Genomic DNA, 18,351 nt, shown 5'->3' with positions numbered 1-18,351 from the left:
AATTTAAAAGATAGTCACCATATTTGGGTATTATCTGAAATACTCTGATAAAATAATAGTCACAGGACCCTGGAGGTGGATGATCTGAAATTTAATGTTTTGACAGGCAGTCATGAGGCTGCACAGCGTTGCATTATGAAGGGAAAGTCGAGGAGTCTAGGAGAAAGTCTGTCTGTTCAGATGCTCAGGGTTGGAAGACTGAGGCAGCACTGTGTCCTCTATTTCCAGAATTTGGACTTGCAAGTAAAGCAAGGAAAAACAAGGAAGGGGAGTACACACACACACATACACACATACACACACACACATGGGTGAACTTACATTTCAGGGGTCTTTCTTTGGATCATATTTATTTTTGTGGCAACAGTCTTTAAGTATATAGAAGAGAGAAGGGGAGTGGAGCTGGGGAGAATAAAGTGTCCCTGAACTCTGGTTCAATGCTAGAGATTTAATTAATGTGCTCAGTTAGTTTGAGAAGTTCCAGGCAATTTTAAGAGTGAGTTGTTTGTCATAATTTCACTGTGTTACTGTGTCACTGTGACTTTCTTAGGAGACACTTAGATCCATAGGAGCATGGGACCTTTGAGGCTGAGAAGATCACGATATGGACAAAATGTATATATCACTCAGCTTTCATGGGATATTAACCTGCTAATCCCCTATGCAACGGCATCCGGAAGTAGGGCTGTCATAAGTCAGGAGTTCATAAGGGTGGAGCCCTCAGGAATGGGGTTAGTGCCCTTGTAAGACAATAGATCTCACTTGCCTCTTCTACCGTGTGAAGACGCCTCATAGAGCTTTTCATAAAAGTGCATGTGAGTGGTGTACGTAAAGACACCTTTAAAATATGTGAAAGGATGCATGGCTCAGTGCTTGCTGTAGAAATATGAGGATCTATGTTTGGATCCCCAACACCACATCAAAAGCTGGGCATGATGGCACACCTCTGTAATCCCAGCGCGGGAACAAGAGAAACAGGAGGATTCCAGCATCTCACCGCCAGGGCAGTGTAGTCAACTGATGAGCTGCAGGCTCGGCTAGAGCCCTATCTCAAAAGATAAAATAAAGGGCAACAGAGGAAGATAGCTGACGCTGACCTCTGGCCTCCGTATACATATGCAGAAGCGTGCACACATGCACACATACTAAAATGGTGCTATAACATGTACTACATGGCAACCATCTTGGGCCTCAATATCAGGAATGGGGTAAACTGATCTCAAGGATCAGCTAGAATATATCTTCTACAATATTTCAATTTTCTCTTTTAAAAAGCACACTTTATATTTTCATAATCACAGATGGAATAGAATCAAATGCAAAACCAGCACTTTGGCAGTTTATTGCTTTGTTCTGAATTTTCCAGGTTTTTGCCCCATTGAGATCATTAAAGTGCCTCTTTAAACAATGGCAATGTGGTGTTGCTATCCCCGCCCTTTTCTGGTGCTAAGGATCTAGCCCAAGCCTTCGCACGCGCGCGCATACACACACACACACACACACACACACACACACACACACACTGCAAATGTTGGCCTACTGAGCTTCATCTCTAGACTCCATTAATATTTCAACTGTCTGATGCTTTATAATAGAGATGCATTATTTTAAGACATCATGGCTGGGGGGTGATGACACAAGGAAACCAAGAGAATTCTACCAACACTCTCATCAAATGTTCTAACATACAAAATCAGTATCTTTTGTGTTTCCTTCCGGTTTATATTCTAAAATCTAATATTGTCTTTTCTTCATAGAAATAAAATTTCTGAAAGAGGAAAACTAAAAAGGAGAGTCCTTTATAAGTCTAGTACGGGCTTCTCATGGGCTTTGTCACTTCCCTTTGCAAATTCCCAGCAGCCTGTGTCCCTTGACTTCATTACAAGTGCATTTATCTCTTTATTTTATTTTCCTGCCTCCAAGTCCTCCCATTCTTCCTGATAAATACTATGACTGTTGTATGAAGTGTCTCCTCTCTTTTACCCTAACCGATTCAGAATTATTTATTTATAGTCACTTTGTAGTTATTACACATATAGATAAATAAGCTTCCAAAAACAATATTCTATAAGATTCTGCTTAGCCTCCCTTTTCGACTCTGAGTTCAAAAACCTTACCTTTTAACAGTGAAGTAGACGGCACTGATTAGACTTATGAAAATGTCAAAAGGTGAGAGAAGTTCACTGTGAAACATGGATCACTGCCTGTAATACATTAGCTAGTTATGGTATATTATGGGCTATGGAATCAGTTAGAACAGCGCTCAAACGCTTTTACCAGTGGCTAGAGTCAGGGTCCTGGACAAGTTACTTAGTTCCTTTAGCTTCAGATATAAAGTGGAAATGATTAGAAAATTCCTCCCAAACCATGCAAAGATTTTTATTAGGCCGATGCTATTGAACGGTGTAAGACAATGTTCATTAAATTGGAGGTGCAGTAAACAAGGCCAAGAGGAGCCTTCATTGTATCCCTGAAACCCTTGCTGTGTATCATACGGTGAAAACATACAAAATCAACGAGCAGACAATGAATGGGGGCAACTTCCAAAGATGAAAACCGACATTTGATTAAATGCTTGCATAGTATGACGTGATACCATCAACCCTGTGGTCTGTTCTTCCCCATCAACCTTGCAAGTGTTATCAGTTGGCTTTCCTCATAACCTTGGCCATGACTTTGGTCTTTTCGGGGTGGCCACTGGGCAGTCGCCCAGGCCAGTGGATGACCCCACACCCACTCACATATGGACTGCATTTATTAATTAATTAAGAGAGGACTGGAAGCTGACAGGGAAATATATTGAGGAGAGGACAAAGGGTAGTTGAATAGAGGGAGTGTAGGCAGCTATGATGAAGATGCATTGCATCCATGCATGAAAATGTCAAAGAATATAGTTTAAAAAGAGAAACAGAAGTCGTAGCATCAAAAAAGAAATGTTGCACAGCAATTTCACATCAAGCTGGCTCTTAATTTTGTCACAGGATTGCCTGCCATAAAGTCTTTCCTCTTCCCCGCCCCCACCCCCACCCCAGTAATTCTGGGATGCCTACCAATGATTACTTACTGTGCCCTTTGTGCCTAATTTCTGCATTCCGATCAGATATTTGTTGTATCCAAAGTGTTAAGAAACTGGAACCAGAAAGATGGTACTGCAGAGAAAGGTGCTTGCCACCAATCCTAACAACGTGAGCTCAATCCCAGAGAGAGGCCTGACCCCTACATGTTGTCCTCCGCTCTCCATGTATGTACCATAATATACAAGCATGTGCACACATATAATAAATAAATTAAGAAATACTATAAACTCTAAAACACATACCTAGACATTTTGTCCCTTCTATGTGCTAAATTTATTCTAAAAATAATTCTAAAAATTTTGGGAATATGAGGAAAAGGTAAAAATTAGGTGAAAACCTACAGGGATTCCCCTCAAGGTAAATACCTGTCTTAGGGACAAATTATTACCTTGGAACTTTGGAGCCATCCTTAGTTCCCACTCCTGTGTTCTCAAACATCCCATCTCCTCAGTCCTTGGCAATATACCAGCGCTTGACTATGCCTTGGTCAATAACTCTTGGCTGAATCATCAAATTGAATTATTTTATTGGCTCCAGTTTCCCAGATACAATGGTGGACTTTATGTGCCAATTTGAGTAATATAAAAAGGATACCCAGGCAGCCAATAAAAACATTTCTGGGTATGTCTGTGAGTAACTTTGCATGAGATTAGCATTAGTATCAGTAGACTGTGTGTGAGGCTCTATGCTGGTCCACTGAACAGAACAACAATAACAAAAAAAAAAAAAAGTAAAGGAGGCTAAAGGAATGTATCTTTCAGGATGGGAACATTTATAAAAACTGGTATCCTAAACAGATGAGACTGAAAATGCACAGACTGTCAGTCAGCATGGAATGTAGTGAAAACCAAGTTTCTTCAAAGAAACATACAGCTCAGCTGATATGTGTAATCCTCAGACTTCATAATCTCCATCCTAAGATAATGAAAATGTGGTACATGCACATGATGGAATACTGTTCATCTGTAAGGAGAAATGAAATCACGGATTTTGCAAGTAAACAGACGGAACTAGAAGCAATCATGCCGGGTGAGGTAACACAGACCCAGAAAGACAGGCATCCATGCATCTCTCACCGGGGGCTCCTGCTTCCAAATCTTTAGATATGAGTACAAAGCCTGGAGTAACAACAGAAGCCAACAGAGTATCATTGCCAGGACAGGGTCATTGGGGAACATAGAGAGGGGAACATCAGGTACTAGTGATGTAGCAGGGGGAGTGGCAGGGTGCTCTTTAGGGAGGAGGAGGAGGTAAACACAGAAGAGGGAAGAGAGTAAAAATAAGAGTAAGCATGTTTGGAAAAGTCATAAAGAATCCTATTACTAACTATTTACTTAAAAACAACTCTTAACACATGCAATTCTGTGTACACTTACAGTTTTAATGAAATTTTCTCTTCTGGGAAGCCAATGCTCCCTCCAAGAACCAAAGACCACCAAACCAGACATGAGAAGCCTCCTTTTGAGTTGTTGACAAGTGCTGTCCAAAACACTCCCAAAATATACAGCCTACTGTTATTGTCCTTGGTTGCCTACAAACGGGTGGAAGGTAAGTCCTTATTGCTGAAGAAACAGAGCCCAGAGGCCCCTGAGCTGGAGCTGTCCTGAAATCCTCCACTCTTGAGGATGTTTCACTGTACCAGAAGATTCCACGCAAAGTTCCAAAGGAGGGGCAACAAACAATCCAACACCTGTGAGCCACAATAATGACCAGAGTGACTCAATAACCCTGAGGGTGCAGTAGTGGCACACATGCATGCCTTGGTGGTAACCAACAGCTCTCTAATTGGTAGCTAACTACCCAGTGCTAGTGAAGTCCTGGACCCTGAAAGAGAAACTGTAGTTAAAAGGCTGTCTGACTGCCACACATGTGCGATGACTCCCACACGCGCGCGCGCGCACACACACACACACACACACACACACACACACACATAATTTTTACTTATTAAAAGTCAGCATACATCCTTTGGTATCACTTGGATCCAGTGAGTGAGGCAGAATCGTCCATCCCAGGAGCTGGCCTTATTGGAGAGCCCAGGAATTACATAAGGGAGAGCACTGGTGAATTGTAACATGCTAACATGGGAGCAGCACATTGTCAGCGCATCCCTGGAAGGTGGTCTAGGAAGATGCACCACAGACGAGATGACAGCCAAAGAAAATAATAACTTTCCCTTAATTATAAAAATGGTGTGTACTCATTCAGCTTCCTAAGCTAAATAACTACAAAATGTTGTAAAGAAAAAAAGTAGAAAATCTTGTATCATGAAGAATAAGCATTACTAACTTTCTACATAAGAATATATTAATGCTGGGAATAGTTGACCATGCCAGCCATGCACACCAGTAGTGACTACATATCCAAACAAAATTATGTATATATATGTGTGTGTGTGTGTGTGTGTGTGTGTGTGTGTGTGTGTGAACAAAATACAAAATATATACACTTCTTAGTGATAAACATGAGCTGCCCTGTCCTATATTGTTTACATACAGGTTTTTACATAATTTATTTTATATGTAATAAGCTTTTTATAAACTATAGACCCTGGCCCTGACTTGCTGGGGGGCGGGGTGAGTGATGCTGGGGGTGTGTTTCTGGAGGAGGTGCTACTGTGGATTGTGGGGTTGGGGGTCTTGAGGTTTGGCTGTGGCTGTTTGTTTGTTTTTTGTTTTTGTTTTTTTTTTTTTTTTTCAGTTCGCTCCAGTTTGACTTAGGTGAGGGAAGGACAGAGCCCATGCTGACCCCATACCTTGTGGCAGTTTTTCAGCCTCAGCGGCAGAGTTCTAGGGTTCCCCAGCCTCCGCGGCAGAGTTCTGGGGTTCCGTAGCCTCAGCGGCAGAGTTCTGGGGTTCTGCAGCCTCAGCGGCAGAGTTCTGGGGTTCCGTAGCCTCAGCAGCAGAGTTCTGGGGTTCTGCAGCCTCAGCGGCAGAGTTCTGGGGTTCTGCAGCCTCAGCGGCAGAGTTCTGGGGTTCCCTAGCCTCAGCGGCAGAGTTCTGGGGTTCTCCAGCCTCAGCAGCAGAGTTCTGGGTTGCAGGCATGCACCAGATGCTTTGTCTGCCTTATTCGTATTTCCAAAGAACAAAAACGTATTGAGAAATTTAAAGCACACTTAACATAATTAAAAACAACCCACAACTTACTTGTGAGATGCAGCCACAGGAGCTGTTAAAGAGATGTTATCACTCAAAAATTAGCAAGGCAGGCCTTTGATTCAAGAAATGGGAGGAAATGTGTCAGCCCAGAGCAAGTCGAGCAGACAAACTCAGCGAAAGGTTCCCTCGGAAAGTGTGTTAAATAGGCAAACCTATGGCCAGAGCGAAGAAGGGGAAAGAACTGAGATCGGGAATGAAAAGGGGACCCTGCATGCAGGCACAGAAGTTCTGTAAAGTTATATATAATAATACCTTGGGCAAAATGGATAGCTTCCCCCAAAAAGTTGTAATTTACTAAGAGGATACAGTAAAGAGGCCTCTATTATTGACATTGACACTGAATGACTGAAAGAGGAGTTTTAAATATAGGTACAGAACAGTTGGTGGCCCCCAGCAGTAACTCAAGCACGTTCTTCTTAAGATAGGAAAGTCAGTGTCCTCTCCTATGGCAGTGGGCTGGACAAGTTCCAGATCCAGTGTCTCCACCCAGCCAAGGGGCCTGGATGTCAGGGGCACAATTTACATGACTCAGAGAAAGTACAATCGCTTTGCAACAGGTCCGCGCTTCAGATCAATGTGTACACTCAGGGCCACTAACTTAGAATGACATCAAAACGGAATGTGGCCTTTCTACCTCAACCAGCAGCTGTGAGCAAGGCTGATTTTAACCCGTTTTTGAAACAATAAACTCACTGTTTCGAGGAGACACAAAGTGTCTCCCTCACAGAACCTGGGACTCACTGAAGTCTGACAGCAGGACAACCAGGCAAAGTTTGCAAAGGACCGGACAGGTGAAGAACCAAGAACCAGAGGTGCTCTCAGAAACAAAATGCTGACAGGTTTAAGTGTGCAACACTAACTTATCTGGAAAAACAACCGCCGCCTTCCAGATCCAACTCTCTGGGGCTCTTCCAGCGGGCTAGCAGGCATAGTTCGCCTCCTTCTTGCCTGGCCTCAGGCCACCGCCCTCCCGGGACCTGGCTGTGTCTCCGAGGCGCCTGCAGCCGCCCCAGCACCCCGCAGCGACCTACCTCCTCGGCGTCCTGGCCCAGTGGGATGCCCAGGCTCTGCAGCCCCTGCTGCAGCTCTTTGATGTCCACCACGCCGTCCCCATTGCGGTCCAGCGCCCGGAAGAGCGTCTCGTAGCGCGTGGGCCGCTCCGCTTCCTGGCAGGCGGCGGTGGGCAGCACGAAGGCCCGCAGCCAGCGCAACATGGTCCCGGGAAAGTCACTGAGGGCTCGGAGCTGGCGGCGCGCGATCCGGGTGGTGAGGCCTGGCGGGATGGGGCGGTGGCCACAGAGCCTCGGGAACTTCGTCAAGGGGGGCGAGGCTTCTGGAGCACAAGAATCGAGCTCGGCACTGGGTGTGGCTGCCCAGCTGCTGCTCCGGGCGGAGCTGGCTCAGGCCTGGGCTGGTGGTGGCTGGGCCTGCCTCCAGCCTCCAGAACAAAGTGCAGGCAGGTGGGATGGGGTGTTAGGAACCCTGGGAGGCTTTCTACTCTGTCGGAAGCCCCGCATCGCCGCCACAAACGGGGCAGCTTGCTCAACCTCAAGGACTTGGAGAACTGCTGTTTGTATTCGCCAGAACAGCAGCCGGGGGTGGGTACCTGGAAGGGGCGAGTCAAAGGAGGAAAAGGCTCTCAGGCCAAAAGTAGCAGAGGGGGAACTGCTAGGGGCTTTTTTCAGAAAAGACCATTGGTCAACCAGGAAGCCTTGGAGAAAGGAGGGGAGACTGAGCACAGTGGGTACCGTCCCACAGCACCCAGAGAAACTTCAGCTCCTTCCCCTCAAGACCTTGTGGTCCTGAGGTTTGCCATTTATAGTTCAGGTGAGCCAGTTTCTGGAATAACGGGAGAAATACTGCATCTACAGAGACCCGACCCTTCCGCTGTATGATTCTAAAGACATAGCTCGCCTTTCATCAGTAAGATGAGACTATGAACATCAAGTGGGATGTCCTTCTCTGGAATATTCTCTGTTCAGCCACTGCTGCTTCACACAAACTGTGTTTATATCCTGTTGTTTTCGCGTATTTAAAACAGAATCTAAAACCACTTGTTTCTTCAAAAGCCACGGGCTGGGACCTTGAATCCACCTCCTTCCCTACCATTTAGAACATACTGTGTATAGATCTGTAGACAAGGACTGCCTGCAATAATAATTTAAAAAAAAAAAAAAGTCCTGCAACCAGTTTCTGTGCTTCCATTGCCTCCACGTTGTAGTCTTAGGAATTAGCCCTTCCTCAGGAAAAGCTCTCAGACATCACTTAGTCCTTGCTATCTCTCCCGGAAATGGCTTCTAAGGCCCTCTCTGGAGATCTGCTGATCTTGAAAGAGGACGCTTGCCAACCCACAAACACCTGAAAGGTGCCTCAGTGGAGGGAGCTCCTGAACCACCTGTGCTGTGCGCACAAGAAGGTGCCTCTCAGGCACTGAAAAGTAATCACGTGGTAGGACATTCTGGAAAGAGCAAAGCTATACAGAGACAGACCAGGAGCTGCAAGAAGTAGGAGGATTGTTTTGTTTTGTTTCGGGTGGTTGCTAATACTAAAGGGCAAAGGGCAGCATAGGCGTGGGGTGATGGAACTGTCCTAGATCTTGATTATGACGGTGGTTACACATGTATGCTCATCATAAACTCACATGGGTTAATTTTGTTTTGTGTAAAGGCTCTTAATAAAGCAGACCTTAAAATCACCTTAAACATGAGCCCAGTGCAATAAAGAATTCTTAAACAAGTCCTGTGAAAATCAAATATAAGTCTGTGGAGTGTTTAAACTGTAAATGTTGCTATCAATAAATACTGGGAGCCATCAGCCTGCCGAGTCAGTGCTGAGAACCTCTCAGGAAGAAAGAGCAGCTCTGCCCAGTCCTCCTGCATAGGAATCCCACTGAAGCTGGACCCACGGATATGTGTGCCATGAGGCAAGTGAGACTCTGGGATGACTCAGCCGTCTATCAGCATTTTTTTCTGGTGAATCTAATAAAAGCTTAGGGCTATCTTCTAATCATCTGGGGATTCCGTTTCACTGTTTTACAAAAAGAAATGTTCAGTGGGTTGAGAAACAGCATACAGATTGCTGTAGCTTGGATCTGGCTGCCCCAGAATGGTCCATATGTTAAAGCTTTGATCTTCAGCTTAGCACTATGGAAAAGGGTAGAGACTTTTAGAGGTGGGGCCCTTCTGTGAGGCCTGCAGGCCCCTGGGGGAGAACTGTCCAATGGGGCCTGTAGAACCCTAGTCTCTGTGTCTTGCGTCCCAGCCATGAGGTGAGAGGTTTGGTTAGCACCCCCCAGCAGTGGCCTACAAGCAGTGAGGCCATATCATCATGGCCTGGAACCTCTGAGACCTCGGGCCCAGGTGCCCCTTTCCCTGCTTATAAACTGGTTATCATCTCCAGTATTTGCTATGACGATGAAGGATGACTAACACACAGATCACAGTCGGAGCCGACTTCTGCACGGGAGAAGAAAAATGTTCACGGATCTCAGACATCGCCATGAAGGGGCTTCCCTTCCCGTGTCCGTTGGTAAGGCCCACAGGCCAAGGGTGCCCACAAAGGCACACACACACCCCTGGGCTCATACTTGGTTTTGCTTGATTCATTTCTGTGATCAGGGGCGAAAAAGTCTAGCTTTCAGCCAAGTTTGCTTTAAAAGACTCCTGGCCTTCCAATGAATGACCTTTATTCCCATGGCAACAGCAGACTTTCATGTCCTCATCGATTCTGGCCCTTTAAGACTTCAGCACCTACTTTGGATCCCTTGGAGTGGTAGAGGATCTGCCTGAATAGCCAGAGTCTCACGGTTTGAGCAGAGGACATGTAGCTAATTGCCCTGTGCTAATTAGGACAAGTCATCAGGCTCTGCACAAGGATCACTTCCGTTCCAAACTCCTCACCATTAATGCTCTTTCAAGTCTGATGATCACTAAGTAGGCCATGTAGAGAACAGCTTCACTGTAAAACTGTGTGCATCACAGCAAAGGTGACTTTATCATGCAGTAAAACAAGAGCCTGGATGTCCTGGCAGTGTAGTAGGAAATAATCGTTTCAAGTTTAGCCTCATTCATATCACATTAAGCTAATTGGAAATTCTATCATATTCCCTAAGTCATTAAGGAGTCAGAATTCCAGGTTAAAAGGGTGTACTCTGTCTCTTTCCCAGACTATCTACCAACCCATCCCAACCCCAAAATAAACGCAAATGATTCTCAATTGTAAAAACATAGCACTAAATTACTGAAATCACCGTCGTTTCTGCATCATGTGAATACTTCACATTTTACAACAATTGTACTTGTTTTAAATATCAGAGTTATAATTGGCTTTACAATCAGGCCTCAGCACTTTTTAAATTTAAAACTCTGTGTTAAGACTTCAATGTTTCCATATGTGTGTCAACAGGGAGTGAATTCTGTGTGTATTAAATTATTCTTGAAACACATGACGACATCAGGAGGGAAACGTGGTGAGGATATAAAAGAGAAATCAGAGAAGAGGGAATGGGGCTGGATGTGTTCAAAAACACACTATATCTGTGTGAATATTAAAATATTTTAAACTAAGAAATAAAATATGAATATTGGTTTTGCATCCCTCATACCTACCACAATCATTTCAACTTCGCAGTAAAAATTAATGTTCAAATAAAGAGATGAGCATCCACATTGGTGGGAAGGTGGGTGGATGCAGAAAACGAAGGACAGAGAGGCAGCGCCTGCTCTTAGGCAAACCTCAGGAGAATCAGTGCAATGGCTCCATCTCAAAAAAAAAAATGTCCTGAAAACTATGTATTTATGGTATTGACTCTTTTTATTAATAGTAATCATAGACATTTGATCAATATTGTATTGTATATTTGTTTATATATAAAACATCAGGAGCCCCTCTTCCTCTATACTTCCTCTCTCCAGCTCTAACCCTTCATGCTTCCTTTTTTACTTCCCTCTTTCCTCCCCCCTCCCTTCTTTTTTCTTTCCTGTCTCCCTTATAAGTTAAAAGCCATCCGGAGGGTCTGAGTGGGCCAAGCTGTGTAGCAGGAACCAAAGGTGGTTGAGCAGGGTGCCTGACTGGCCCGAGTGGGTAGCTCCAAAACCAATGCCCGACCTAAGCACAATCCTGAGGAAACAGTAGGTAAGCCAGAACAGAATACTGCAGTCTGTAATTTTCAGACGTGTAAGGATAAAGAAGAGTCGAGGGACGGCTGAAACAATGATCTTGGTGAAGAAGACGGAAGTGACAAGTTTAGCCTGTGGCCTCCAAGGATGTGGTCTGGAGAGTAGGCAGCTGGGCTGGAATTTGTGAGTAAACATACATGAGCCGCTTCTTTTCTGTGCTGCCTAGGCTAGCATAGTTTGCAAATTAGCTTTTGAAGTGAACAAAGCCCCAATATTCCTTGGAGAAAAAAAAAGAAAGAAAGAAACAACAACAAAAACATTCCCCTCCTTCAGATGGGCTGACCTGTGACCCATTTTCCTTCACAGGAGCAAACTAAGTAAAACCAGCTCCTTGTGACCAGAACAAAAACAACCCATAGTTCATATAATGCTTTGATGAGGTCAGCAGTATAGTAAAAGCCATCCAGCTGATAATAGAAGGAAGAAACTCTGTCACTGGTGCTCAGTTTGATGGCCAGGAATAAGGTTACAGCAGAGAACTCACCTGCCTGCGCTCTCTCTCTCTCATCCACAGTCTCCTGTGATGTTGCTGGCATCAGAGATGGGGAAATGGAATTTGTCTAGGAAGCTAGCGTGAAGAGGGGAGTGGGTGAAGGCAGAGGTTGCTCTACACACACCAGAAGTCTATTAGGGTAAAGAAAATGTCTCGCTGAGGGTGCATCACGTGACCATCCTTCACCTAATATCATCACAGGTGAGATTAATTCAGCATTGGTTTCTTCATGAATCTTCTATCAGCCATGAAGGATAAACTAAACTTCCCAAATACATTTCTTTATTTTACGTTGGAAATATTTCACACAAGGATTGAAGGCAAGACATGATGCACACAATGGACACATGATAATTGATATTTTCTTACCTACAGAACATACACACACATATGTATGTATGTGTGTATATATTCTACTGAAAAGTTCACACAGTTTTCAAATTTGGCAATTATAAATCATTCTCTTTAAGATACCTACATATGACAAAGCTTGGCTGCTTTTCTCTTTACAAACACAGAAACACCACCAAGTGTATAGGAGTGGCATTCTTAACTCTGCTTAGGTGGTACGCTGCAACCATGACCTTCATCAGTTTTGTTTAATAGCCTAGATGATAGAAGTCACCTCAGGCTGGAAAAGAGCAACACTCTCAGCTGGAGTTTTATTACAGCACAGGACAGTGATAAATAGTAAAAGCCACTGAAGAGCTCCTAGGAAAGTTCATCGCTTTAGAAGGTAAATTAATGACACATTATGTTATAATGCAATACAGGATTAGGGGTGGGGAGAGCTTGGACACTGTCTCAGTCAGTAAAGTGTTTGCCCTGTAAGCAAGAAGACCTGAGTTCAATCCCCCAGCACCCACATCTTAAAAAAAAAAAAAAAAAAAAAAAAAACTGGACAGGGCAGGACACACCTATAATCCCAGTGCTGTAAAGGCTAAGACAGGGGCTTGCTCCCAACCGATCTTGCCTGAATAGGCAAGCTCCAAGTTTCTGAGAGACCCTGTCTCAAAAACTAAAGTTGAGGGTCACAGAGAGGGCTCAGCAAGTAAAGATACCCCATGTTAATCCTGTGTACCTCCATACACATGACTTGGTACACACACACACACACACACACACACACACACACACACACACACACACACCAAAATCTAATACAATTTAAATAAGGGGAGATTAAGGCAGATAGATACCTAATGTCACCCTCTGGCCTCCACATGCACACCCACTCATGTGAACACTCACAGGAACACACAGAAGGTGGGAGGGAAACTACAATAACATTAAATATTTTCTATAAACTACTTCCCTGGATCATCTTAGAGCTGTGTACTATATTGTAATAATATTCAATGTTCTAAGAAGAAAGGGCTATAACCGGGGTTGAAAAAAGACTGCTAACAAGGGGTGGTATAACTAACCCTTGACCTCGACCAAATAGAAATTTAAACAGATGTTCCTTCCCATGCACGTGGCTCATTCGCCTACTGAACAGTCACTGAATGCCTGACACGCACCACCCAAAGACCTCCAAATAGGAGATAACAAAAAAAAAAAAAAAAAAAAAAGGAAACTCCTGTATCCATGGAGCACATCTTCTAGTCCAGGGAGACAAAAAAACAAAAATCGTTTCTCATAAGAAATTTGGGGTAGGGGCTAGAGATGTGACTTGGCAGTTAAGAGCATGGGCTGCTCTTCTGGAGGACCTGGGTTTGCTACCCAGCGCCCACATGGCAGTTTACAACAATCTGTAACCCCAGTTGCCACCGCCTCTCCCTCACCGGCACCCACAGCTCCACCTGCCCCCCACCCCCCACGAGCCTAATCACTCAGGGCACCTCACAAGGTGGACATATGGTGTTTAGCCTTTGGAACTAGTTGTTTCGCTTAGCGTAATATCTTCCAGGTGCATCCATATTGTAATATGTATCTGGATCTTCTTTCAAAGGAGAAATCGCATTCTGCTGCACGCATATGCCACGGTTTATTCACCTGTAGATGGGCTTCCGAGCGGCTTGCACATTTGGGTGACTGCAAGCCATGCTGATATGAGCCAAGATGAGCACGTAGCTCCTTGAGACCCTGCTTTGAATTGTTTTTGAAATAGTATAAGCTTCTGGATCATACAATCACTCGGCTTTTCATTTTATGAGCTCCACCGAGGAACTGTTCTCCACCGCGGCTGCTCTGGGCTCCAGCTACAATGCACAGGGTTCCAGTTTCTCCACATCCTCACCAGCACCGGCTGTTTTCCAGGTTACTAAGAGCTATCACAATGGCACAAAATGAGATTTCATTTAAGTTTTAATTTGCTTTCCTTGTGGTAAGGAACGCCAAAGCAGCTTTCCTTTGATTGTCTGTGTCATTTGTATATTCTCTTCGAAGAAATGTCTATCCAAGTCCTTTGTTTACTTTCTAACCAGAGTTTACTGTTGAATGTGATCAAAGTGCACAGTATAATGTATGAAAATGACACAGTGTAACTGCTCATTTTGTATAATTGATAGTGGCTATTAACAGAGCCCTGACAATAGTTAGCGTATTGTAACACGAACGCATGATCGCTCAGTCAATTTCATGACTCCTGACGCTCCCATTTCACACTGCAAATAAAAAGCAATGACTCACAAGAGGCACTTCCGGGATACTCTGCTCTGAGTCACACACTTAGGTCTCCCCTCCCCCGAGGAGGAGACAGCTGCCCCACCTCCAGTCCCAGCAACTAGTTTCAAGCAGATTACCTGAGAGCGCTGAAATGAGTAGCTACTCCTGAGGATACAGATGGAAACAATTAAGAAATGTTAGCCAACCTTTCTCACAGTGGCAGGAAAGAGAAGCTGCTGCCCTGAGCAAATCATTCCAGGCTTTGTGGAAAGTGTGTTTACAGGAAGTCCCCCAGGCAAGGCAAGGGAGGCAGCTCCTGGCTACAAAGAGGTCTAGAAAGATCAGGGTGAAGGGGATCAGATGTGCAGAACTGAAGGGCACACAGGACTGGAAGGGGAAATGCATGGCAAACCAACCACCTTACCCGATCCATAACACTCTAGAATTATGAAGTGGGTTGCCTATTTTGCTGAAGAGATTAACTATAACATCAAAGTGAAAGGCAATGATTTTTGCTTTGCCGTGTAAAACGTTTTCAAGCCTAACTTAAAAAGAGAAGTTCTAACAAAAACTCTTGCATAGCTTACCAAATATTTTCTAATGTCATTGTATGATATATTAACACCCAATCAAAACCTAGTTTTAAGATTAAGGACAAGAAAACAAAATGTAAAATAAAAAACCTGTGGATAATAAAGGGTTTGAAATTATTAAATAACTTTATCGATACTATTGTTTAATTTTTATATTTTATAATAAACAAAAGTAAAGTAATTTTACAATTAGTTGACATTTCTTTCTCTTTAGGAAAAAAGTAAGATCATCTTACAAGCCAGGTATTATCTTATACCTTAGTGGTTATGACAATGATGGCAGTTTGATATTCCACTTCTAGGTTAATCCAAAAAGCACTTTTATTTGTTCGTGAGCCACACAGCCAATGCCCACTGCAGGAAGCAGCTTGATGACACTAGGGGTGAGACCCCTGAAAAATGCCCTCTTTCCTTCTTTAGTGTATATTTCCTGAATGAGCCGCACCATAGGTATTCTTTCATTTTCCTGCATGGCTATAAAATTAAAAAAAAAAAAACAGTGTAACTCAGTATTTAATACTTACATATTCATCTAGTCCAAAGATAATGAGAAGTTATAGAAACCAAAATCCTATTAGGAGTATCCTGTGAATGCGGCTCATTCCACTCCCTGGTCCCATAGGCTTGTAGCCGTATCACAATGCAAAAGTCATTTAGTACAACTTCAAAAGTCCCCATAAGTCTGTAACAGCCTCAAGCTTGTTGAAAAGTCCAAAGTTCAAAGTCTCTGCAGAGATTCATGCAATCTCTCAACTGTAATCCCTTATAAAATCAAAATAAAAAGGCATCACGTACTTCCAATGTATAATGGCACAGGATATTCATTACAATTCCAAAAGCGAGCAGAGTGAGGAAATACTGGACCAAAGCAAGACTGAAAACCAGCTGGGCAAACTCCAAACACTGCATGTCCATGTCTGAAGTCCAAATGCTCCTCAGATCTCTAACTCCTTTCATCTTTATTAACTTCAACACACATTTTCTCCTCCTCCTGTTAGCAGCTTTCATTGGCAGGTATCCCACAACTCTGGCATCTAATATTTTGGGGTCTCCAAGGCAGCCCAGGCTTTCCTTTTATAGCTCCACACAGTGGCCTCTCTGGGCCTTCATGCAGGGGCAGCCTTGGCATACCCCCAACCTCAGTGGCTTTCATTGGTCATAAAGGGAGATTTTATAACCCGTTTCTTATATCCTTGACTCTAAAGCCAGAACCATGTGGCTGAAACTACCAAGTCCTGCTGCTTGCTGGGGCTGCAGCATGGTCCTATGCTCACGCTCATCTTCACCAGCTTTCTGTTTTCCATAGTTTCCTTCACTACCTAAACTTGGCTGCCCTGAAACTCCATCTATAGATCAGGCTGGCCCCAAACTCAAGAGATCTGCTTGCCTCCGCCTCCAGTGTCCTGGGATTAAAGGCGTACAACACCACATCTGGCTCTAAGCTTTTCTTTAAGGCTTTTTCACAGTTGAAAGCTTAAGTAGGTGAGATCTTGCTCTGATGTCACCACCCCCTTTACTCCAGTAGACATCAGCACTTCTTTTCACTTGTTTATCTCCTTGAACACAGGACCTAACTCCATTCTGCTTCCTGGTGCCCATTTTCTCCTCAAAGTGTACATTTTTGTAACTTTTCCCTGGTCAGCCTGCTCCTGTTCATTACAGATCTGCATAAGCATGGCCACCAATAGCCACATGACAGCATCCACACTAGGCTATTTTGAATCATCTCTCTGCAAATGCAATTAATGCAAAGCTCTTCACTTTAGCCTCAGGCAGATTTTTTGGACAAAGTCAGAAAGCAGCCACATTATTCACCAAAGTACCACAATAGTCTCTAGGTCACATACTAACATTCTTCTCCTCTAAAACCTTTTGAGTTAGGCTCCCACAGTTCAAATCAACATCAACACAACTGTCTTCCATGCTCCTACTAGCATGTGGCCCATGAAGGCCCACTTAAAGTATTCAACTCCTTTTCTAATCCAAAGTCCCAAAGCGCACATTCCTCCAAGCAAAAGCATGGTCAGGCCAATCACAGCAATACCCCACTCCTGATACCAACTTCTGTCTTAGGGTTTCTACTGCTGTGAGATGCCATGACCACAGCAACTCTTACAAAGGAAAACGTTTAACTGGGGCTGGCTTACAGTTCAGAGGTTTAGTCTATTGTGCTCATGGTAGGAAGCACGGTAGATGCAGGCAGGCATGGTGCTGGAGAGGTAGCTGAAAGTTCTACATCTGAATCCATAGGCAGCAGGAAGAGACAGTGACACGCTGCCTCCAACAAAGCCATGCCTCCTAACAGTGCCACTCCCTATGGGCCTATGAAGGCCATTTTATTCAAACCACCAGAAGTAGTGACTATGCATGTGGCTACTTAAATGTAATAAAATTTCCATTCTTCAGTCATATTAGTACCTTTCAAATGCCTGACAGCCACATATACTGGGTAGCTCCTACACCAGGCAGTACAGATATAAATGATTCCCATCACTGCAGAGAGTTGCCTTGAATAACCTGTAAGTCTTTCATGAGACACTTCACGGAGGCATTTGGAAGTGAGGCTGAAGGGCAGTTTAATAGAAGGCATGAGTGCTACTGGGTAAAGAAAGTCTCCATCCCAAGTGTGATATAAATCGGACCCAAAGCCTAACTGAGAGAGTGAGAAAGAAAAAGTAGAAGCATATTAACTTACTCAGGATTATAGCATTGTGTCACATTTTTCCTCTTTGAGAAGTGATTTTAAAAATACTAAAATCTAAATCTCTAACATTTCACCAAGAAAAGCAAAACAGATACTGTTTACTACCCCCTCCCTGAGCAAACTGAATTTTATTGAGTCCCGAAGACGCTTACAACAGGAACAGCAAAACCAGGAGTAATATGTCTCTGTGGATTAGCCTTTGGTTTAAAGAAAACAAATCTTTTCTATTGTTCTGCATGGTACTTCCTAATTAAGATCTCCATAAAGAGGGCTCCAGACAGACCTTTGGAGGAAAAAGAAAACTGAAGCTTATAAAAGGTTCCAGGAGAGATGGCTCAGTGGTTAAGAGCACTTGCTGCTTGTCCAGAGGACGCAGGTTCAGTTCCCAGCACCCATATGGAGGCACATGACCATCTATGACTCCAGTTCCTGGGGATCTAATGCCCTCTTCTGGCCTCTTCAGGAACTACATGTATGTAGTATATGTAGATACAAGCAACATACTCATACATATGAAATACAATAAATAAGTCTTGAAA

The 18,351-nt window shown here is 43.8% G+C and overlaps 2 protein-coding genes across 2 annotated transcripts in view; both read right to left on the bottom strand.

The window, feature by feature from the left end:
- The window catches only part of LOC311583757 (mitochondrial adenyl nucleotide antiporter SLC25A24), a 35,683-nt gene extending 27,938 nt beyond the window's left edge, over positions 1-7,745 (bottom strand). The window contains exon 1 of the mRNA XM_084757598.1: positions 7,267-7,745. Coding sequence (XP_084613724.1) covers positions 7,267-7,449 — 183 coding nt within the window. The 5' untranslated portion in view covers positions 7,450-7,745. The remainder of the gene's footprint in view (positions 1-7,266) is intronic.
- Positions 7,746-15,301: 7,556 nt separating this feature from the next.
- Positions 15,302-18,351, bottom strand: part of LOC311583001 (mitochondrial adenyl nucleotide antiporter SLC25A24-like) — a 47,402-nt gene continuing 44,352 nt past the window's right edge. Inside the window, exon 10 of the mRNA XM_084756350.1 lies at positions 15,302-15,582. Coding sequence (XP_084612476.1) covers positions 15,407-15,582 — 176 coding nt within the window. The 3' untranslated portion in view covers positions 15,302-15,406. The remainder of the gene's footprint in view (positions 15,583-18,351) is intronic.

Source organism: Acomys minous (genome assembly GCF_964271855.1).
Source record: "Acomys minous genome assembly, chromosome: 14".
NCBI lineage: Eukaryota > Metazoa > Chordata > Mammalia > Rodentia > Muridae > Acomys > Acomys minous.
The sequence above is the reverse complement of the archived record's forward strand: the minus strand, read 5'-3'. Positions and strand labels throughout refer to the sequence as shown.